The sequence below is a fragment of the Abramis brama genome (genome assembly GCF_963993115.1).
Source record: "Abramis brama genome assembly, chromosome: 16".
Classification (NCBI taxonomy): domain Eukaryota; kingdom Metazoa; phylum Chordata; class Actinopteri; order Cypriniformes; family Leuciscidae; genus Abramis; species Abramis brama.
In genome coordinates this window covers 21,668,821-21,693,866 of record NC_139978.1, presented here as the reverse complement: position 1 = coordinate 21,693,866, position 25,046 = coordinate 21,668,821, and the positions used below count along the sequence as shown (strand labels likewise).

General features: G+C 37.1%; 2 protein-coding genes across 4 annotated transcripts in view; one reads left to right on the top strand and one right to left on the bottom strand.

Moving 5' to 3' along the window:
• The window catches only part of kcnd3 (potassium voltage-gated channel, Shal-related subfamily, member 3), a 106,100-nt gene extending 97,699 nt beyond the window's left edge, over nucleotides 1–8,401 (top strand). Inside the window, exons 5-8 of one of the 3 annotated variants that reach the window (XM_084087454.1) lie at nucleotides 2,238–2,273; nucleotides 2,378–2,470; nucleotides 5,580–5,824; nucleotides 7,445–8,401. In XM_084087454.1, the coding sequence (XP_083943580.1) occupies nucleotides 2,238–2,273; nucleotides 2,378–2,470; nucleotides 5,580–5,824; nucleotides 7,445–7,649 (579 nt within the window). In that variant the 3' untranslated portion in view covers nucleotides 7,650–8,401. The remainder of the gene's footprint in view (nucleotides 1–2,237; nucleotides 2,274–2,377; nucleotides 2,471–5,579; nucleotides 5,825–7,444) is intronic. The other 2 variants (XM_084087455.1, XM_084087456.1) reach the window with 2 other exon arrangements.
• A 7,958-nt stretch (nucleotides 8,402–16,359) lies between these two features.
• Nucleotides 16,360–23,962, bottom strand: ddx20 (DEAD (Asp-Glu-Ala-Asp) box polypeptide 20). Its single transcript, XM_084086963.1, has 11 exons — nucleotides 23,741–23,962; nucleotides 23,437–23,531; nucleotides 23,062–23,230; nucleotides 21,319–21,442; nucleotides 21,083–21,225; nucleotides 20,828–20,966; nucleotides 20,398–20,456; nucleotides 18,817–18,899; nucleotides 18,617–18,722; nucleotides 18,152–18,253; nucleotides 16,360–17,532 (listed from the first exon to the last, which is right to left on the bottom strand). The coding sequence occupies exons 1-11, from the start codon at nucleotides 23,931–23,933 to the stop codon at nucleotides 16,457–16,459; spliced, it is 2,289 nt and encodes a 762-aa protein (XP_083943089.1). The 5' UTR covers nucleotides 23,934–23,962; the 3' UTR covers nucleotides 16,360–16,456.
• Between the last annotated feature and the right edge of the window lie 1,084 nt (nucleotides 23,963–25,046).

The window sequence follows — 25,046 nt, the reverse complement described above, 5'->3', positions numbered from 1 at the left end:
GAATTTAATACTGAATATACTGTGCTTAAAAATAAATAAATATACTGAATACTGAATATATGAATATATGAATATTTCTGTCTTTAGTGTCACATGATTCTTCAGAAATCATTATAAAATGCTGATCTGGTGTGTTGAAAATAGTTGTGCTGCTTGGATGACAGCTGCATTTTTTTACAGAATTCTGTGATGAACAGAAAATATTCTGAAATAGAAATATTTTGTAACATTATAAATATCTTTACTGTCCCTTTTGATCAGCTGAACGCATCCTTGCTGAATAAAAGTTATTTTATTTAAAAAAAAATCTAAATAATTTAATACTAAATAATGTTTAAATTATTTTTCTTACAGTAACTTAAAGATGACACATTTCAAATGTCCTACATGAGACCCCTGGTATAAAAACGAATTAATACAATGAATTTTCACATGATTTTCTGATATACTTCAGCCACTTCAGTCACGTATTTTTTATTCAAACAACATTACATACAAAATGACATTTCTGGAAAATACATGATTACTTTGTAGTAAAATATATATATATATATATATATATATATATATATATATATATATATATATCTGTCTACTAAGGTTTGATCAGATCAAGGGATTTTTTTAAGGAGTTTAGGAAAGAAATAAGTAATTATTCTCAAAATACTACTACAGTTTTTACATAAATCATTGGGGTCTCTAGGGCCCTGTTTACACCTGCTGATAGATAGATTTATTTTGTGTCTTTCCTAGAATGGGCAGTTTGTGACTTTGCGAGATAAACAACATAAAGTAGCACTGGTATTACAAAACATTCAGTGGCACATACCAATCAAATACAAACGTGACACAAATAACACGTTTGAAAAAATATTAATGCACTTTAATTTGTTTAATTGATATTTTAAATATCACAAAATTAGGCTATTTATTTAGGATTTTGTGCCACAATTATGTTATAGGCTATAGGTGTTCGATTAATCTGTCAGTCACTACTGGAGGTGTCGTAACACCGTGATGTCAGTGACACATGCCACTATCCACTGGTACATGCCAATGAAGACCGGATGTGCCACCGGATGTGCCAATACAATATAGTGACATGTGCCATTGGCTTCTGTGCGTCAGATGCCATGTCACTTAATGTTAAAACTGCTACTGGTCTATTGTTTGAACAGTACTCTCCACCTACTGATCTAATGCATAAACATGAGATTTAAACTCCCCTCAAAGAAATCAGGACAGAAGTGGTCGAAAGTGGAAAAAATAGATGCATTAAAACAACAAGTGTAAACGGGTGTGTGTCTGCCTCGTCTACTTGTGATCTGATTGACCAAAATGTAAATCCTAGGCCGTGTAAACAGGGCCAAGGACTCCAAATATAAAAAAGTAGTCAATCGCAATAGAAAACAAATTAGGTTTAAAATACACATCTGTATTTTTTCCTTTAAAAAAAAGAGGCCTTGGAGGGTGAATCACAAGAATACTGAAAACCGTGAAAAATGTGCTTAACTGTAATGAAAATGTCACAATGGAAAAATTTGTAATGGTCCTAAAAATAGGCTTCATTTCCTTTATGCAAAGTATTCTTATAATAAGCAGTGCTTTGATTTTAGGGTTAATTTGAGGTTTCTTAATGCGATTCACCCAAGAATGGTCTGACTTGCATCAAAGAGAAAAGCAGGTTCTAGGTTAGCCTGTCTGAATAGCTCATAAATACCACACAGTTCACACGCAAACATGCAGTCTGCTCAAAATAAGAGTACTCAGGGTTTGTTACTGTAAAACGCCTAATTTTGCTCTCTCTTCATTTCTATCAATATCTTTCTTTTTACTTCTGTCTCTCTCTCCTCCTACACATCACTGACTGACTCACTCATGTTATTTTGGTGCTCGCGTTGTGTTAAGACGTTGTGGAAAAGGCGAAAAATGTGGAGCAGTGTATGTGCGTTCAGCCGAAAGGCCCAGTGTGCGAGCGCAAGCTCCCAGGCAAAAGTGCTACAATAAAAGAGACAGATATGTGGAGTTATAGTAACTGTACCAACGGATTTGTGAAACAGGAAAGTGGAATCACTCTGATTCACCCAATCCTCTGAGGCCCCTCGTCCTTCCTTTCTCTCAGGCTTTGTTTATTTAAAGTTATAGATGATATATTGTACTGCTCTGTTATGGATGAAGTTCCTTCCAAAAGCAGTAAACCACTCTCCATGTCTCTCCCTCGCACTCTTACACAACAGCAGCTTCCCTATTACAAGATGAAACTTTCACCACAGGTACTGAGCCAAACAACACACACTCTGTCCCTCTCTCCACTTCATTATTCATGCATAAAATCTAATGATTCCTTAAAAATCTATGTCTATGTGTGTTTCTGCAGGGCTCCTTAGAGGAGGACCAGCAACTGAAAAAGACCACATCTCTGCTGGAGAGTCAACATCATCATCTTCTGCACTGCCTAGAGAAGACTACGGTCAGTTAGAAGTAGTGATGGGCACTTTCCAAACACTGCTTCATTAAGCTTTACAAATCTTTTATATCGAAACCACAGCATGTATCAAAGTATATGTGTATTGGCAACTCGCCAAGTCACGTAATTTCAGCAAACAAGGCTTCGTCATACCATTTCGAACGTTTCAAAGTTCTGACGGATGTCTCCACCATGGATTAAAAATAATAGGTAATTGCGAAAAAATTTCTCACAATTCCAAGATATATTTAGTTAAAATTGTGAGATATCACTCGCAAGTTCTGAAGAAAAAAAGTGAGAATTGTGACATAAAAAGTCGCAATTAACTTTATTTTTTTATTTAGTGGCTTCTGTTGTTTTCATCGTTGATTTTGTGAGCCCATGAATGGGGTTTGGTATGTGATTTCAATATGTTTTATAGTGTAGGTTTATTTTTTTTATTACTGTAATGAATTTTATACATGTATAATACAAAAAGGATAAGTTAAAAAGTAAGAAAGATAGTTAATTGTTTCTAATTGGACTAGTTTGCCAAGCCCTGCCACACAAAACAAGCACTACACATTAATAAAAGAACATACATTTTACAGAACCTTATTTTTAGGCTAATATTTAATTATTTGTAGATTACATTTAAAGACCACACTTGTGGTCTTGGCCACTTGAGAGCACGTATATGCGACAGGAAGTGTGCAAGACTGTCCCATGTCTTAAAAATGCCAAAGTGCAGTGCTCTTAATGCACACTAAACCCACACTATCTCGAATACCGCTCCGGCTAACCGTATCCCATCATGCATTATGTTCGGGAACTCATGTGCCCCGAAATCGTGAGATGTCGAGGAAAACACTGTAATTTAAATGAACTAGATACATGTAATTTGGTAGTAAAAACATAAAGTGTTGCACATTTTATTGGTCCAAAGATGATTATGTTATGTGTAGGCCTATTTTGTACAACATTTGCAATTGTTTTTATCACTTAATTAGAAGCATCACAATTTTAAACTTGTGTCTTCTGTTAGTTACATAGCGACTACTGAACAAACATGTAGAAGTTTATTTGAAAATGCAAAGTATGAAAATATAACAAATAAAAGCTCTGTAAACACTTGCATTTTTTGCAAGACTATAAGTGTGTCCCATCGAGTAATCAAATAAAAAGTTCTACACACACACTTGCAGTTTTTACGCCTACTTGAACACTTGGGCCAAATAGAGGAAATACGTCATGCAAGTAGACAAGTGGTCAAGTGCAAAGACTGCCAGTGTGGAAATTTGGACAAGGCTATGATCTCTTCAGTGAGATGTAGCCTACTGTTAATGTGTTTTTCAATATAGGCAAAAAACTGCAGGCAACATGAGCTGTGGAAAATAAGAGATCTTGAAGCTTTATACAGCGGATGCCATTGAAAAAAAACGGTTAGTCTCTCAGCCTCGCTTTCAAACCTGTCATGGCGGTAATGGCGCTGCTCTGAATAAGGTCTATTCACTCTTCGCTCTCTCGCGCACGCAAAAACTGCACAGCGTAAAGCACATACCTTGAATGTCAATGACATCCGCGATGTTCCTCCAGACGTCACGCTCTTTTCGGTGCCTTGAGGAACTTGAGGGCTGTGTCATGTATAATTCAATGTTTTTCAACACAATCACACCTCCTCCTCGGACGTTTAACATTGAGGAGCGAATGCGATATTTCGGTCCAATTGTATTTTGGTGTGGGTGGGGCTACCTGACGCGACCTCGCAGAAGTAACGTAGGCCTACAAGGGACATTAAATATAGGCTATATTTTTAAAATTATTAAACCTATTTCAACAAAAAACAGGCATTATCATTGTCAAACACAATACATAAAGCAAAATGTTGTACAAATAATAAATGCAGCAAATAATAAATCAGCCTACAAAAATTAAAAGGGTGTAGGCTTATCTATCTACCTCATTTTTCAGGTAAGAGCGGGCACGGCCGTTTGTAATTTTAATGTGTCTGGCTTCCGATGTCATTCGCTTCTAGTTATTTTTAATTGTACAAAACAGTTTGTTATTTAAAAAAAAAAGCAGTTTGTTATTCTGCTTGATATTTCAAACTACTATTTCTTACTATATTATTTTAATGTATTGTCTTAGCGCAAACAGTTTTACAGTTTGCTGCACTTTGATATATTCTTCTCGTTATTTCCCTAGCGACTAATAAATCGCAAGTGTCGCACATTTACAGAAAACATATAGCATATTTGTATATATGGATAGCATATTTCATGTAGGCTATTGATAGCCTATATTAATAATCAAAAGGAGGACATACAAAATGCATAGTGTTGTTCGGCATATTGTGTTGAGTCTGGTAAATATATATATATATATATATATATATATATATAGGCCTATATATATATATATTTCTTCAAAATGTAACTTTGCCTGTGCAATGCAATATATTCCTACAATGGCCATTCTTAGCAGTGACGTAATCAAGACAAGGACAGGAAAAAATATATATTAAGAGTTCAGATGCAAAAGCCTCTAAGTGCCATTTGAAATTTTCTTCTAGAATGATAATTTTTTATCAAGCTCGTATATTTAAGTTCAATAATTTCACTTAAATGACAATTAATAGGTAATTTTCATTGCCATTTAAGTGAAATTACTGAACTTAAATATATGAGCTTGATAAAAATTATCATTCTAGAAGAAAATTTCAAATGGCACTTAGAGGCTTTTGCATCTGAACTCTTCATATATTAACTAATAACATCATAGTTTCACCCCTCCCCAACCCATGCCCGCCCTACAATATTAACCACCAAATATTCCATTTTGCAGATGCATTTAATTACATCCTCAAACTTGTCTTATGCAATGTATAACTGACATAAAAACGAAGGAATTTATTTATTTGCTCTCATTTTAGCAAATGAGCTCTCATTCTTCTGTCACATTACAGAAGTTAAAATGCACCAAATGCTGTTTCATGTTCTCTATAATATGCAAATATTAAAATGCACACGTAAGGCTTTGAAGTAAAGGCAATTACAAAAAAAAAAGGCTTATGTAAATAAAATATTAGAAACCAGTGAACTCAGGGAAATAATCTTTGTGTTTCTGTGAACAGAATCATGAGTTTGTGGACGAGCGTCTGTATGAACAGGGGTACCTGCAGACAGCCCTGCAGAACTTCCCATCGCAGAGTCCATCTCTCTCCAGTGAGGAGGGCGTAACGGGCACCTGCTGCTCTCGGAGAACCAAGAAGAACATCCAGGCTCTCAATGCCACACACACACACTCACACACGCACAACCTACAGGAGCTTAGCGCCTTACACATACATTGTGGGGAACAGCAACCACTCAACACCAGGTAAGCACTCCTTCCTTAAATTTTTTTATTGGAATTCAATGTTTTATATATGAAGGTCACATGACAGTTGTTATAAAAAAGTAGGCATGAAACAGAAGTTGCAATAGTCTTTTGTGTGACGTTAGCCTGACAAGCCAGACCCACATCAAGATGTTGGGTCTGGGAACACACCATTAGCAGGGCTCAATCCGAGGGGCGGGATAAACAGTTTTCTTTCAAATTCCCTCTGCACACAATAGGATAGTGCTACAACCAACCAGAGCAACGAAGAAGGTGACGTAGTCAGAGAGATTAAACTTTTGTTGTATCCGGTCGGCAAAACTCCAAACACATTTTCCTTTTTTAAGAATGACTTCAGTGCCCTTCTTTGTTCTTTTCTCAAAGAAAAGCTTAACTCCAAGTCTTCCAGAGTCGCGGCCAAAGCCAATTCGAAAGACCACTGTTCGCCAGCAGCAGCAGCAGCCATCTTCTTTGTTTTCAAGTAGCAGGGAATTCACACGGAACCGTCGCAACTCTGCCGTCATTATGTTAAGCCCGCCCACTGACTCTATACACGATGTGATTGGCCTGACTAGAGTTGCTAGACGACACTGGCTGCAAAATAAAATTTGCTGCCGCTATAGGGTGCGTCTATATTTCTAGGCTAGTGTGACGTAGTTATATCCAACGCATTCTCATCCTTGGGTGTCATAATACTGACGCTTTTGACATTTCGTCTACATCGAACGCACATGGCACCCTTTAGCGTCAATATGAGACGCACAGAGCTTTGTTCGGTAGGAGGCACCTTCTGGCCCATTTCTATCTGCGTCTCATATTGACGGTAAAGGGTGCCATGTGCGTTCGATGTAGACGAAATGTCAAAAGCGTCAATATATGACGCCCTAGGATGAGAACGGGCTGTTATATCCGAGTGAAACGGCTTCTCGGACAAGAAAAAATGTAGGGGGAGGTCTATTTTGTCTATCAGGAATTGATTAGATTGTTGTGGTTTGCTATTGCTGTGATCTCATGTGAGTGACAGGTTGTCCCGCCCTCACACTAGTAAACACGTCATCAGAGCAGAGATGAGATGAGATGTCGCTGCATGAGGGAGGGGAAGTTATTTTTATTAAAGATTATGAGGGTACTTGAATTTAAAAAAAAATCAAAAATGATGTGCACAGATAAATCATTTACAATAAATACTGCAATGTTCCATAAAAATAAAAAAAAGAAATGTCCATTTTGATTTCATGGTGACTAACATACTTTTGAAATGCTTTAGATTTGATTGTTCACCCTGTCAAAACTATGCAAATCCATTATAAAAATATGGATGACTAAATGTAAACCATTTTAACAGTATTATTAGGGTCTCACGGGACCCCAAACATGAAAAGTCGTATAGTCAATTTCAACAGAACATGAGGGTTAAAAGGTCAATATCACATGTGAACAGCATGTTGTGTCATTTCCAAGATATAATTTCTGTCAAATAAGGCAAGGAAAAATAATTGTATTCATTTGTGTGTTTATGATGTATGCTATCTATAAAAGTAGCCTTAGTAGAGTAATTAAATAAACAAGTGAGGGTGCGAAAAGAGTTCTAAGACCTCTGTCTCTTTCTCTCTGTCTCAGTCGTTCCAGTCTCAATCTGATGTCGGATGAATCAGGGAGTCTGAACTGCAAGAGCAGTGGACTGGTTACCACGGCAATCATCAGTATCCCAACCCCTCCCTCAAACAACTCACGAGCCAATCCCGACGCTCCGCCCCCTCCGAACCCAGATGCTCCGCCTCGTCCGAACCCTGGCTCTGATGTGGTGAAAATCTCTGCTCTGTAGGAGAAAACAGAACTCAGGAAGAGAAACTGATGAGTAGCCTGCCCCCTAGTGGGAGAAGGAGTGCACTGACTCAGACTCTCTAAAAGAAATAGAACAACATTGATGCGTCTGTGTAATTGAGAGAGAAAGGACGACCATGAGTATTCAAACACTCTCCATCAGGACTGATAAAGATGAGGGTGTCACTGCAGTGTCACTGTGCATAAAACATTTCTCCTTTTTCCTCTTAGTTTACTGTCGGGTCATACTGTTTTTTAAATCGTCGAAAAAGATTAATATTTTGACTAGAGATGGAGGCAAGAGGTCAAGCGTTTTGTTTTCATCCGAAAGTCTTGTTTGTTTATTATCTGTCCGTTAATCTGTTCCAACATCGCAGACAGCCTCTCAAAGCCTTGGCTTTCTATATCCCACTAATGTTGTTTTGATCTAGAGCAATTCCTAAAGGATTAGAGCAAGTCTGAGTGAGACTATATGAGGGCGACAGTGTTTCTTAGACCATGCTAAGTTTTTATTTTTGGAATATTTGGTCAGAGTTAGGTCTAACTTGAATGTTTCTGCCCCGCGTGCATGTGTGCGTGTGTGAATTACTAAAGCGTCCCTCAAACTTTCAGCCTCTCACACAGTTCGTGCCTCTCAGGGGGAAGAGAGTTTCCTTCTTCTTTAAGCCACTGTCTCTCCACGAGTCCAAAACGTTGAGCCGACTTTGTAACGTTAGCTTTGACCTATCAAACATTACTATGTAATATAGAACCAAAAAAAAAAGAGAGAAAGAATCATGAAAGTGTTTTTAAAAACTCTGTGACTACAAGCACAAGGTGTCGCTGAGATTTTGTGACTACAAGTTGTATCAAGCCTTGGTTTAACTGTGAATATTGTTGATAGAATATTTTGTAATATTTAGCCATTGTTTTGGCGAAACCAGAGCAGCTGCCTACCCCGCCCCTTTTCGTCCGCCCCGCCCTTTTATGTATGCCCCGCCCCTTTCCTCTGTCCACTGCTGACCTGCTTCCCGTAGTTGTTCTGATCTAAGTGTTATTGTCATTATCGCTCAATGGGTATTTAAAAAAATGTGTCTAGTTTGTGTAAAACTACATGGGTAGGAAACTTTTGATGTTTGTGTTCTTTTCATTAACAGTGAATGTTTTCGTTACCTCTAGATTTTCAGTCATACATTGCTGTAAGAGGAGAAACCGTCAACCGTAAAAACCAATTAGAGATATTCTCCACCTCTTTTCTCTCCTTCCAAACTCCCTCCTTTTCTGTCAAGTGTCTTTTTTGTCAGCCATGCTCAGGAGAATGGCACTGCCAATGAGATAGTTCAAATTTGTTGTCATGTAGTGGAAAGACCGTTTCGTCTGTGTTGTTTACAATTCCCAATCCTATTCTCAAAACTGCCAGCAATCAACCACATGTCCCCCTGAGCTCTGCTTTTTGTATCATAATCCCCATCCCAGTACTCTAAACCCCACCCCATCCCCTTAAACCCCACTCACTTGTGCCTCTTACACCAGCATACATAGGAAGTGTCACCCCCCCCCCACCCCCCCACCCCCTCAGGATGTTATTGCTCCAGGGCCACTGAGTTTTAGTGTTCAGTGCAATGCAACACACACTATCAACACATTTAATCTTGGTTTTGGCCCCTTTTAGACAGAATAAGCCATATTTTCCAGAAGAAAAAAAATCTGATTTAATAATTGCATAACAGATAAATAACCTAATACTTGAACTTTAAAGCCGAAGTGGATGTCCAGTTACACAAACGTGAAAAGAGTTGTAATTTATTGGACATGACAGCAGTATTACAGGGAAAAAGCACATTGTGATATATTTAGGAATATCAGGGTATCCGGCCCACACCATTCTTGTGAAAATCTTATCAAGATGTTCTTTGATGTCCCATGTGTTCATATGACTATCCAGTTTGTTGTACATACAATCCATAACAAACCTCTAATGATCCTCTTTTTATGGTCCCAAATGATGTTTGGTCCCTTTGTGATTTACATAAATGTACATAATAGATGGGAAATATGGAAATTATCTAATGTTTAATTAATCAGAAGGGAAGGTGTGGCCAACATATTCTAAAGTTTAAGATAATAAATGTTGAGTATTGGATCACCTATGGTCAATGGCGAGCAGTAATGTGTTCGATATACTTTATTTTGTTTTGTCTTTACATCCAGCCCAGCAGGGGACACTACAAAACCATCAATGTAATATAAGTAAATCTAGAATCCTAACAGCTTTGTAATGATTCATTTGTGCAGTCCATCCAAATGACAGAGCTGGTTGTTTTGAATATATTACCAAGTGGAGATCTGTATGTGCGCATCTGCATACCTGTCAAGGGTCTTCTTTCTTCCTCTGTGTGTCTGTGCTTGTTTAACTCTTTTACTCTCTTCGCTTTGTTTTTGTTTTTGTTTTTTTGAGATAGTCATGTTGTTCTATTCAGCAGATTCCTGTTCACTGTCCGATGTTCAATATTATTTATGATCTTGTCAGTTGTGAAACGCCTGATAAATGAATTGTATCTGCCACAAATCCATCTGCTGTTTATTCAGTTCCTCTGACAATGCTGAACCGTGATCTGACAGTTTAATGATAAAATCACATAAACAATATTTTGGAGCTGAAATTAAGTATAGATATGACATCACAAATAATAGATATTACATCAATCAGGATGCAGAAAACAAGCTGCAGCTGAAAAAGAAATCAACTCTGGGTCTTTCAGACTCCATCTTAAATCGTCTTAAAATTTATCTGAGCACCTCAAAAATATAATTTGCTTCTTACAATAAATCATTCTATATGAAAATATCGCCCATCATTTAAAACACAATGTGACTTGCTACAATTCCAATTGTCTCTTTTCATCTCACATGCAGCTCATTGTCATATGAGCCATTTAGGTGCATTTTTGTTTATTTAGGTAGAAAAAAATATCAGTAACAATACAATTACATTCTATTCTGGACACATACATTATGGGTTGGTAAATCTGTGGACTTGAGAAATCCCATTAGTAAAAACCTCTAAGACTAACTAATATTTTTGTCTAAATCTATTTATGTTTACCTAATATACTGGCTAACATTTTGCAATGCAGTTTACAGTGTGCTTTATAGATTAATATCAGATTAATTGAAATATCTGTTTACATATGATTTACATGAAGTGATAAAGCCTTGTAAACTGTAACTTAAAGGGACAGCTCCCCCCAAAATGCAATTGCGGTCATTAATTTCTCTCCCTCAAGTTGTTCTAAGCCTGTATGTCTTTCTTCTGTTAATTATAAAAGAAGATATTTTGAAAAATGTTGGTAACCAAGCAGTTTTTTTTTTTTTTTTTTTTTTTGGGGTAACCAAACAGTTTCATTGACTTCCATTCGGTGGATGAAAAAAAAGAGAGACATTTCTCAGAATATCTTGTGTTCCACGGAAGATTAGAAAGTTATACAGGTTTGGAACAACATAAAGATGAGTAAATGACAAACTTGTCATTTTTGAGTGAATTATCCCTTTAAGAGCATGTCATAGTTTCATTTATCTTGCCTTTAATTAACACTTGAAAAGATAAAAAGCCACAAATATTATGTAGTGTTAAACATATCAGTAGTACATTCAAATATAAATATGTTAGTATTATCATGACACTTCTCGCTTGAATGTAAATAGGCAAATGAATCAACCGCATCACGAAAAAAAAAAGTACTTTACCACCAAGCGTTTAGGAAAGTTTCCAATCAAGGAGGCCCATCGCTTTAATTGCTCCGGTCAATCAGCAGGCTGTGATTCAAGAGTGTGTTCTTGAAGACACACTTGTCTTGTGTAAATTATATTAACAATTTAAGTCAAAACATAAAAAAATAAAAAAAATAAAAAAATTGTGCATGGACAACTGAACTTCTTAGTAAGCTATCCGTAAACATTTCATATTCGAAATAAACAAACAAATAATAAATAGCAATTTTGAGTGTTTTAAAAGTTTCCAATGCACTCTCTAATCTATCAGATAAATGAGTTCTCACTTGATTCTCTCTGCAGTCCTCACACATGTTCAGCTCGAGGATAATAAACAGCGGAGCCCAGTAGTGGCCGTGGTGATGACGTAGCCGAACCTCTTCGACACGACACGAAATAGTGAATGAAAAAAAAAAAAAAAATAGTGAATGATTATCAGTGTCATAGACAAACCCCAGACGGGGAGCAGCACGTACACACTAAAGCGGTCCGTGCGTGACCCTGGTGACCTTTGTAAATGCTGGCACATGACGTAACGAATTATCACATTGTCAGCGGCAGAACTGCGAAGCCCACAAGCCCAGATAAACAAAATCCATTCCTCATTCCTCATTCCTCATCTTGAAGGGAAAGGCGATGGCCAATAATCTCTCCACGCTTATGAGCAGGAGCGTCAGAATCTGCACACCGCTATGGCAAGCCATTTTAACATTTAAAAGCTAATTTTGACTATCCGGAATTAACATTGTAGATATCAACAATGTCTTTCTGACTAGTCGTAATTACATTTTGGATAGTTGGAATTGTCATTCAAGATATCTGTAACGTAATTGTGACTAGTCGAATCGACAGATAGAGATAGCTGTAATTCAGTTTTAACTAGGCAAAACTGAATTACAGATATCTGCAATGACGTCAATGAAAATGACATTCAACTCGTCACACATTTTAAATGACAATTGCAGATATCTGTAATTCAGTTTTGACTAGGCAGAATGAAAGTTAAAGATATCTCAAACGTCATTATGACTAGTGCAAATTATTGTGCATGACGTTGCTCTGTTTTAGATATCCATTTCCCCTCCTCGCCATATTCAAAGAAGAAGTGGGTTCATTTCCTTATTTCTATGAATGGAAGAAGAAATAAGCAGTCATGGCGTTGGCTATAATCGAAAAAAACACCAGAAAATGATTTTTATATACAAAAAAAAAAATACAAAAAAATGTTGCAATACTATGTTTATGATCATGCTTAAAAGGTTATTGTTGCCGTAAGATTTATGCGTGAAAGAGATTCACACTAATTCACTTTAATAAAGATGCTGACATGCATGCTATTCTTGCCATGGAAGTACAATAACATTAACTTCCTTAGATGAGAAAAAAAGTTCTTAGTTCAGATTAGTTCTTATTTTTTATTTTATTTTTTCAGTTTGAAACAGTATCTAGCATTAAAAAGACGATTAAAAACTCTGGTTGCTCCGACATGGTGCTAATCAGTGCTAATTAAAGTTAACAGTTAACAGGTGCTATGTGATTTGATGATTTGAACAACACGCTCTGCTCCCGCCTAAAGTGTGATGCATACAGATATCTGCAACGTCATTTGGCCTAGTCAAAACTCTAATTCAAGATATCTGTAATTACATTTTGACTAGGCAGAATGAAAGTTACAGATATCTCAAATTTCAGATATCTCTAATCAAAATTAATTTCAAGATATCTATAACTTGATAATAGATATCTACAATTAAATTATGACTATCCCTAACTCCAGTTTAAGATATCTACAACGTCATTTTGACTAGTCATAACTCCAGTTACAGATATCTACAACGTCATTTCGCCTAGTCAAAACTTAATTTAAGATATCTGAAAAGGAATATGTAGATATCTTGAATTGAGGTGAATTAAAGATATCTTGAACTGGAATCAAATTGAAGATATCTCAAACTAGAATTACAGATATCTACAATTCAGTTGCAGATATCCGTAATTCACATAGTGGATATCTGCAACTGAATTGTAGATATCTGTAATGATAAACCCCATACAAATGAATGGCAAAAGTGACGTCATTTGTCCTAGGAAGAATGTCTTTGTGGATATCTGAAATGACAATTATGGATAGGAAGAATGTAGTTGTGGATATCTGAAATGTTCTTTTTGACTAGGCAAAACTGAATTACAGATATCTGCAACACATATCCAGTCTAGCTTTTAAATGTTAAAATGGCTTGCCATACACCGCTGCACAGAGAGAAAGTGAACTGCTGCAGGCAACACGGAAAGAGCCCAACCGAGTCTCCAATTAAAGACACTAAAAACACCGGTGATTCTAAGGAACATCTGAGAAGAGCCACGGCGGATAAATTCCACAGCGGCGCATAGATGGATGTCTGCAAATTTTGCTTCTAAGAACAGCAAAGAAAACCAGCACGTTTCCTGAAGTTCTGAATAAAAATGTCAAACTAAGGAGAAAGGAATTAAAGATCTGAAAGAGCGTGCTGGATGGCTCATTCCCGGATGTTGTACTCACATTAGGTTTTATATTTCCCATCGCATAAACTTGCATGTTGTTCAACAGTTACATGTCTGACTGTCCTGCATGTTCGATACAGGCGTAGTTTGGGGGTTGAATGAGCTTCTGACTCCCCCACCCCCATTTCCCCCATTCTTATCCTAAGTGACCTTTATTTTCAAGTGTATTCCATAAGCAACAATTAGCATGAGCAAATATGAGACATGAACCAAAGTCAGGGGTCTCAATAAGTCTCAAAATCATTCTGCTTTTTACACGGCTACTTACTATTTATTATTAATAAATGAATAGGCTACACCAACAAACAAACAAATAAATATTACTTAAGTTGGAATTATGTTGTGAGAAGAAAAACGGCCTCCAAGAACACTCAACGTAATTATCAACCTGTCTGTGTTTAATTTGCAATAATGACCGACTGACTCACACACAGTGTTGGGAAGGTTATTGGAAATGTAATTGGTTACAGATTACAAGTTACCCTATTTAATAATCATTTAAAAACATTTAACCTCTAAAATCAGAAATAGGCCTAGTTACATTTAGTTATATTTTAGAAAAAACAGAGTTCATAATAAAAAACATGATGTTTTCCTCCCTACCCTAGAAGAATAGGGTAACCCTAACCATATCTGCATAGGCTAATCTTTGTATGTGTGTGAAGGGAAAACGTTATACCATCTAAGACCTAATATTGATTTTTCACCAACAGAAGCAAGAATAGATTCTAGTTTCATACTCACAACCCAAACAGACTGTAGCTTTCATAACATGCATGGTATTGTTTTTTTGTTTAGTTTTTTTTAAAATACAGGTATATTCCACCTAAAATCATTTAGATTCAATGACCACTCTGTTTTGCTAGTTAAAACGGGACAAACTTTTGTTTGTCCACGAGGTGGCGCTTAGGTTAACATCTCTATGGTTAACATTCATCACAGGTCCAGGAGAACATTGAACATTCGACATTGAAACCCTCCATGTTTTGATAGCATTTTAATAGCATATTTTTGCACTGAACTGTTATATTTGCGCCCTCTTCTAATTTCTGGATTAAATTATTTTACATTTCCAGCACTGGAACGCATTTTTTATCACTCACCATAATCTATTTCACAGGGGCGTAGAATTTAGTAGGGACGCTAGGGACGTGTCCCTACCATTATCCAGTGACACTGATATATCCTCAGCAATAATTTCGATCAAAACTTAAAATATATTTATATTGATGTCCCCGTCCCCACCAATTTCAAAATCAAACCTACGCCACTGCTATTTCAGACAGGTTGTAGCCTAAAGCTTTCAACAGCAATATGCGCTACAAATTCAAACGAGACAATCAAAAGTGATATGTTAAGCACTACGTAATATTTGTAGCCTCTTTTTTTTTTTTTTTTTTGCCTTTGGCTTTGGCTTTCTTACTTGGGGACATTTCATTTAATATTCAACAATATTATTGATCTGCCTGCATTGACACCATGAGAAATGAACTGAGCTGGACTGACATCACGGTTTTCTCCAGAGCAGCTATATATGACTAAATTAATAACTTTTTTTACAACAAAAATTAACCATCACTGAACTTACTTAAACTGGACTATGACACTATTTCCTTCTAGACACAAACTTTGTTGCATTATTTTCCTGGTATCACTGCAAAGCTGCAAATCTGTAAAAAGCGCTATAAATAAAATGATTTGATCACCTTTTTTAGTGTTCGCTTTACTAAAAGCCCTTCGACATCGTGCACATCAAAAACAGGCAAAGCAACAAAAAACATATAGTTGACTATGACAACATATAGGCTACTAGTTTTTTTACAGAAAATATTCATATGTAACCCCCTTTGTAATCATTAACATTTTCACAAGTAACTGTAATTTAATTACACATTTTATTCTCAGTAACTGTAGTGGATTAGTTACATTTATTTTGGAATTAAACTACATAACTCTTTTACAACTACAAGTAACTACTCCCCAACACTGCTCACACATACACATCTCCTTACCAAACGGACATAAAAGCTTGAGTTATATATATAACATGTAACTTATTATTGAAATGTTTGACTGCTGAACTTGACCAGTCAGAATAAATTATTACAGAGAGGCACATACCAAGGCTATAATGATAAACACAAGGTCTAGCCCTTTAATCTTGTATATTTACTTATTACCAGAATAGCTTATTCTGGGGCTCTTTGATTTCATTTAGAGAGCACTTGTTTATAGCTGCTAATCAGTCCCAACATCGTGTAGGATATTCAGATTAGTGGGCGTGGCTTCTCTGATTGCAGCTAAAAACCCTTAAAAGTTTTATATTTCCATGTGCAAAATCTACATTGTTCTCATGTTAGTTTTACATATTTCAATATAACTGCAGTTAGTTAAAATATTTACAATGATTTGATCGCACATCTTAAGAATTCATTTTTATTAGAGAACTACATGAATATGTTCACAATGCAAATGGTAACAGTACAAAGGCCATATACCTGATAATACCAACAACTTTTAGTGCTTCATCATTTCATTCATGTATACAGAATTCATATAAAATGCAGTCATCCAGTTATAGGGTGAATGGTGATAATATGAATTGTAATATTCAGCCCAGGCTCTGTATGAACTCCAGTAGTCCTGTCCGGCCACTTCCTCTTCCAGTTCATCAGTCTCGTCCTTTCTCCACTTCCGTCCTGCAGAGGCAGCCTTTCTGCTGGATTTGGAGGTTGGTCTGCGTTTCTGGGGAGGGGGATTCTGGGATTGAGGTTTACAAGACCTTTGCTTGTTTCTGCTGGACTGTTGTGACAGTCTGGCTGGTGGTAAAGAGGATTCATTTGATTCCGGACGATTGTGTAACTGTGAGACTCTTTTGTCTGGAAGAGCAAGTGTGTGAGGTGAAGAGCTGTTGGGGACAGAAGAGCTTGATTCACTTTCGACCTCCATCTCTGACTCTGAAGAGGAATCATCAGATGACACGGAAGCAGTCTTTTGATCAGAAACCTCCTGGGGTGGAGGAAGATCTTGATAGGAATGTGATTTTTTTACAATATCTGATTTATAAGCCTCATCATCATCATGGCTGTTATGCAGTCCATTAACTGCATCTTGACTCCTGTTGAAATCGTCATACTGGTGAATGACTTCGACAGATCTTCCCAGACCTTCTGTTATAAAGGTCTCATAATCTGCCAAAGCCTCGTTGAAGGTCATAAACTTTCGTGCCTGCAACTTAAAGGAGGACAGTGGAGGAATTTTGGGAAGGGTGTCATTCTGCTGTCTCTGAGTAGGAGTCGAGTCATGTTGTATGTTTGTAGCAGATGGTAATGGTTTTTGCCTCTTAGGTTTGGGAGAGTGATTTTTAGCCTTGGTTTCAGTTCCACAGCAGGATTTATCACCTGTGGCCCGTTCTGAGATGACCGCAGAGATGCGAGTCTCTCTGGAGGGTTTAGATGTTGTCTGTTCAGATTTAGCTTGTTTCTTTTTCTCTGGTTTGGGAATGTCAGGAATTTTGTGAGTGGGTTTTGAAGGAGGTTCAATGATCACATCCCAGTCACAAGTCTCTTCCATGATCCCTGGAGGGATTGGATCTGTGAAAGAAGCAAAATTTATGAACTCTAATTTGAACACGTTCATAAGAGCCCTTTTTTATTTTTTATGGTGTTGTGTTAAGTTACATTATTACAGAACCACACCACAATTACGTTAAAATGCAAATTGATTTTGTCTTCAAGATATATTATAGTGAGCATTTTAATATAATATTAATATTTAATATTTTAACGCTATTGAACAATATTGAATATATTGAACTTGCAACGCCAAGGTCATGGGTTCAATTCCCAGGTAAAGCAAGAACTGATAAGAATGTAAATATGTACCTTGAAATTCAATTTAAGTCACTTTTGGATAAAAGCGTCTGCCAAATGCATAAATGTAAATGTAAATTTAATATAATTTAAGCATTTTGCATAAATGTAATATTCTTTAATTTTTATATCAGTGAGTTTATGGATCAGTTCCATTCACTTCCATTGTAAATACCTCACTGTAACCCAGACTTTTGCTTTTAAAAGGAGGGAATAGTGAAAATGAATTTGTGATAATCAACATTATACCACAAATACTGTTGATTGAGCTTAACTTGCACTGAACCTGGAATATTCCTTAAATGATAGATGACTTTACAAAGTTTGACTTCCTCTGTACCTGGTAAATGAGTGAGATTCAGAGAGCATTTCTGAGCAATGGCCATCATCTTGTTCTCCTCCTCCCCATGGCAACAGTAAGTCACAGCAACCCCTAGAGTGCCTGAAACACAATAGACTGAGGTCACGGTCAAAGGAAAGACAGTGCGGATCGTGTCCATTTCTAGAATGCTGATGAGAATGAAGAGTGAGTTCATCCACAACATCATCACGTTCAGGTTTTAATTATGAATTCTGATTCTGGAGAGCTGCGGTCATTAAAAAGCTCTTGATGCGTTTGTGTTTAGCAGCTAATTAAGCAACTGATTGCTGTAGTTGCCCTTTCAGACTCTGACCCCTGCCAGACTGTCTCAGAACAGATCTCTGATTAAGCACTCTCATGTAAATGCCCAAGGCACACATTAATTAAAACCACAGATGTGGCTTCACATATATAGGTGCTTAATTGTTTTATAATTGGACACACCAAATCGTCCAGCGCGACCAATACGGTGCATGTAGGTCTCCCAGTCCTGAGGAACATCCAGATTAATCACCAAGTTCACCTTCTCAGCATCAATACCACGTGACGTCTGTGGAAGAGAGATTTAAGAGAAGAAATGTTACTTTGGTATTAAACATGGGATGTTTTCCAGTGTAGGTGTTATAATAGGTTGAAATCCTCACCAGATCGGTGGATATTAAAACTCGACACTGATACTGCTTCAGCTTCCACATCGCCTCTAACCTCTGGTCTTGACTTAAACCACCTACATGCAAAACAAACACAAAGGGTTTAAACATCATAACCATTAATAATGGCTTTCATACATTTACATGCCCACGTTCTGAGTTCTTTCTAAAAACATTCTGATCCAAATCCAAGTGAGTGTGTGTGTGTGAAGAAACCTGTTGTTATAAAATTAGAAATACTCTGAAAATCAACACTGAAAAGTATTTTTTTTTTTCTCAATTTCTGTGGGCTGTTTATTTTATGCTAAAAGTATGTACAATTAGAGTACTGAAATCAATTGTGTATCTGAATTAGGGGCCATTCAACAAAAAAAAAACGTTTTCGCGTTTCACCTTGCTGCTTTTCCATTACTTATTAGAGCTGAACAAGTTTGGATAAATTGAGAATCACTTTTTTTGTTTGTTTCAAATAGATTCTCCTACTATTCTGAACAGACACCGAAACAATATAACATGTAAATTTACTAGAGGCTCTGACAAAATATTAATTTCTGCAGTCTATTTAATATGAATGAATTATTTTTTGGGGGGGGAAAACGTTTTGAATGAATGATTCAATGACAAATTCATTTAACAATCACTTAGTGGATTAACAACGTAATCAATACAATCATTACTCTATTTTGAACGCTCCCATATACATCAGTGTTTATATCTGAAATATAAACTTTTATCTCAGTTTGTCTGTGATTATTTGAATATTTTTAACAGAAATAATGATGATGTGGTTGAAAAGACTGTTTGTGAAGCAGTTTCATATCTATACTGTTCATGACAACTGCTCTCTCTGGCTCAGCGGCAGCGCCAACACAGATCAGAATGTTCCACTATGATTTTGTCAAAGGTTTAGAAGACACAGGCGAATCGTTGTCATTTAGGAATAAGATCGCGTGTGTGTTTGAATCGAGATCGCAATTTTTTCGTGTAGCTCTATTACTTGTATATGTAACCAGTCCTACTTGACCCGCTCCGAGTGGGATTAGAACTGGGGTCTCCAGCGTGGGAGGCGGGTGCCCTAACAAGGACGCTAAAGACCACAGCCACTGACGTCAGTTGCTAGCGCGCCTCTCGAGGTAAGGGGAGCAAGGTTTACACGCACAGCTCTAACTGGCCTACGTCCGTTACACTCTCCTCCCTAAACCTCATTCCCATCAGCGTCACGGCACCAAATGTAACAGGTCCTACTCGACCCGCTTCTAACAGGATTCGAACTGGGGTCTCCGGTGTTGGAGGCGGGCACGCTAACAAGGACGCTTGTCCTTGTTCTAAAAAAATTCTATTCAACTTTTATGAACTTCAATTACAAAACTGAATCAAGATCAGTTACAACCATACATTTAATACTAGTTAGTTGACTTGAGATCAAACCTACATAGGATTCATAAGTATTAAAGCTTTGTGAAGCAGTGTATCAAACATCCTCATGACTACAAATCATTCATCAAACAGTTAGGAAGCTGCCTTAAAAGCATGTTCAATAGACAATTTTTGAAAGAGACCCAAGGTGAAACTCACCTGAGATGCAGACCGCAGGCAAACCTTTGGAGGACAGGATATCAGCCAGGTGCTGAGCTCTGCAGAACAACAGCTCAACTCAGTCTTTCATCACTTTCAATAAAGATCACAACACTTTTGGAAATAGAAGTCTCTGAACAATAATGCCCAGCGCTTTAACATCTGTTAAGATGCAGTCACATTTCGGTGAAATTTTGCTGGTGAAATTCAGTCATTTAAATAGAATTCTGCATTTTTGGAAGTTCTGCACAAATGCAGAAAAGGTCCCTTATGCAGATTTCGCTCATATTCAAGTTGGTCACTGAATACGTTGTGCTGCCCAACAGAAAGCTGCTTGGTTTTAATGTTCTAATGTGACTGTACCTTTACTCATCACAGGCATCAGAATGTTTTCAGAGTAATTGGAAAGGTGTGGGGAAACAGCTCTTGCCTGGTATGGAGGTTTGAAAACACCAGCGCTTGGTTAAACGGGATTTTGCTGAAAAGTTCGAGAAGACTTTGAACCTTCTCCTCAAAGATTTTATGAGGCAATGAATGAGATGGAACAATCTTATAGTACTGTTTTAGTCCTGGAGGAGAGAGTACAACACAAGAACGATGCTGTTATCATGCACAAACCGTTTCAATCCACAATTAAAAGGATATTTAAACAAAAGAAACGAATCAGAAAGCACTGCAGACTGACCAAGGAGTCCAGGGTCTGTTGGGTTCAGTCGCACAAACGTCGGCTCTCTCATGTATCTTGACAGGTGTTGTGCTAAAGATTCTGGGTAGGTGGCAGAAAGGGCCAACATTTGTTTATTTGCTGGTAGAGAGGAGAATATCCAGCTAACACAGAAAACACAAAGATCAGTTAACTCCAACCAGTTGAATTACAACACAGAACAGTCTCTGAATCAAATGCACCTATTCAACTCTTACTTGATCTGCTCCTGAAAGCTGCTGCTGATTTCGTCCTCCAGCAGTTTATCAGCCTCATCCAAAACAAACAAGCGAACGGAGGACGTAATGAGGGCTTCCATCTCAATTAGCTGCTTAATACGACCTACAAATACAACACCACTTCATCAATACTGCCTAAAAACTTCTAAACCAAACACACTCTCTATTAGAGAAAGCTTTCCTTACAAGGTTAAATAGTATTCCAGACAATTACCCAAGATGAGAAATCTCACACTTTGATTAACTATTATTCATTAACAGGCATCTTTTAATAACAATAGCAAGTATTTTATTAGCATTTTTAAGTTGAAGAGTATTTATGTTCAAGTACTTTTTTATGCTTAAAGTAGCAATGAAATGGAAGTAGTGATAGATATTTTCTTCCATATTGTGATGTACATCCGAGTGAAAGGGAATATCAAAAAAAAGGAAGGAAAAAAAAGTAGAGCAGCACTTGGTTCAATCCATCGGTTGTCGAGGATGGAGGCAGATGTGAATGCGTGCGTGCATTAGATTGTAAGAAAGGGGCGTGGTTTGAGCGGACTAAATGATTGGAGAATTCCAGCATACATCACCAGACAGAAGTCTGCCACTTTCACCAGAAGATTGAGTACTGACATTTTGATTGAAAATTTAGGGTAAAAAAATGAAACATGCATGCATGAATTGTTCATATTAAGATATTTATGCCATTGCTGCATTTTCATTTCATGCCAAATTCTCTGTTTAGAGACCTTAGTAGAGCAGCTTATTGTTCCATGGCATCCACTGTTAAAAGCTGTATAAGGCTCCTAGATCACTTATAATTTTCCACAGCTTATATTGTCAGCTTTTGTCTACTGAAATGTCTTGGAAAGATATTTTTGCAGTGTTTCGTCAGACATGAACAAAGACATCTAAATATGCAATATTAGCTAATCTAAACAAAGTTAGTTATAATTGTATTCCAATTAAGGGCTGGAATAGCCTACACTACATTACTTTTAAAATCTGAACAGATTTTAAAACACTAGGCATCATATGCTTGCCAACTTTGTAAATGGTTCTAGAGAAAAACTGAGCATCATACACTAAACGACTGAGAATCACAAACTACCAGACTTTCAAATCATTCTGAACACAGCAAACTCACACACTATGAGACGCATGACAGGTGAAACAAACATGGATGTGCAGGAGATGACGGCAGTAGTTGTTGTAGAGACTCTGTGTTGAGTCTCAAAAAATAAAATGGATGCGGTCCTGGATGGGCAGATGCGGTCAGTATATGGATGATGGGAGTTAGAGGTGAGTGGTGCTGACAGTTGTTTTATCTGTGCTGAGAAGTCAAATATTGAGGCTAATTTTGTATTATTTGTATTGTATTTTATTGCAACACTAGTAGATAAAAGACATCTAATAGTTCAGTAGCGACGCGACATACTCTGCGATATGCGTTATAAAATCGGCTCAAAATATCAAACACGTTTTGATATCTACCGACTGGAATGGAATCACAGTCTGAAGCTAAAATATCAGAGTCTGTGCCCATCACACATTAAGCGAATGTCTGTGAAACCTGTCTACTCTGATTGACTGGCAGACTCTGGCAGACTTTCGGTAACTATTGTTGACTTATCCAGACTGCAAGTGCAAATCGGGGCAAAAATCTGAGCAAAAGTAGTGTAGTGTATTCCAGCCAAAACATATCTGTCAAGAATTTTTTTTTTGACTAGCTCAAACCTGGTGAACCAATGGCAATGTGGCATTTCTTCAGGTGCAGTTTATCTTGACTGACAGGTCGGCCGCCAATGAACACATGGCACTGCAAGCCCTCCATAGCGCTGCCTATTGCCATGACAACAGCATGAATCTGCACTGCAATCTCCCGAGTGGGGGCTAGAACCAGCACCTGATGGGACAAGAGAAGGGTGCATTATCACGAAACAGGCACACACTTGTGTTTTGGGTCCTTATATTTTACTTAAGATGTTAAAAGTCTTTGCAATCTTTGTACTGTCTATATATGTTTTTATATATAAAAACAATTATTATAGGACAGAACATTAATTAGTAATATAATAAAATAAAAATCAGAAAATGTGCTCAGATTAATACCTGTGTGGTTGTGTTTTCCAGTATAAGAGAGTCCAAAGCGATGGTGGTGAACACACAGGTTTTTCCTGTGCCAGATTTGGCTTGAACAATAAGGTCTGAATAGTAGAAAACATCAATAAGCATTATTTCCTTCAAATGGTGCATGAAATGACAGGCATATAATTTTATTGATAAACTACACTCAATCATATACTACATATTACACCAAAGAGCATACAGTTTTTGGTATGTTATTGTTAATGACAAAAAAAAAGTAGGTTTAGGCTTGTTTTGGTATTGTTTTGAGTTTTATCAGGCCTCGTACCGAGTCCACATCTTCCCAGCGGGATTGCCTTCAGCTGGATGGGGGACGGTCTTTGAAAGCCAGAGGCAGATAAACCCTCAAGCACGGGTTTTGAGAGGAGTAAAGAGCTGAACTCGACACCGCCGTTATTTAGAACATCATCTGTCCGAGTTCTGGATTGCAGCTCATGCGCTGCTTTCTTGGATGCCGCCATATTTATATTGCGACTCAGTCCTGTTCTTCGGCGCTGAATAAATGAGTTGAGCAGAGAATAACTGCGCCTCCTTGCGCACATAAACAGAACCGCAGCTTAAAATACCACCGACATGCTGCAGAGGGCGACAAACACACTTGCTTGACATAAGCAAATCAAATAAAATCCTGTATTGAGACAGAATTTAATCGAAATTTAAAGTATTTAAAAAAAAATGTAACTGAAATTACATTTAAAGCAAACTTTGAAAAAAATATCACATCGAATAAATGTTTGACTTTATTTTTGTCTGACTTCAGATTCACTGGACAGAAATTCATCTTTAACACTGGCATGAAAAACAGATACATCAGACAACACTGTACAATCACATAATAAAACACATGTGGCACACATTTATCTCTATCAAAAACATGATTAAAACAAACGAATACAATATATATCTGCATAAATACACACACACATGCTTATGCATACACACATTCATACACCTAGTATCTACCTCAATTGAAAATTTGATTTAAAACAGTCACTGCCAATGGCACAAATTATCTTTTATAAATGTTCTTTTTTAGCAAACGGTATACGCAGCCTGCGCCCCAAAGGAAAGGGCCTCAAAGCATAAGCGGAGGGGATGGGTCTGGTCTGAATATACTGCTGCCTTTTTCTTTATAAAATGTGAAAACAACTTTTGCAATGTACTCTGTTTTTGGCCGGTGATCTTATTTGCTTTGTTAATTGCTTGTATTAATTTATTCTTCTGTCTCATTGTTAAATTGTCATACCACGAAACGATATTATAAGATAGATCCTCCTATCAATGCTGGGTAGACCTAAACGCTGTCTTGTTTTCTTACGTATGGTCCACATTTTCCTGGAATGAGAGTTTGTCATCAATAATATTTAAAATTTGAAACTTGCTCTACCTTTACACTTTTTATAACTTCATATGGGAGGCCAGCTGTAGCCATACCTTTCCTATTTTGATTCCCACAGAATAATTCCTTTGTCTTCTCAATGTTCAATTGTAGATGCCTGTTGTGAAACCATTGTACAAGACTTTTAATATAGGCCTACTCAAGATAGGTTGAACAATTTATGTCTGTTTGGCAA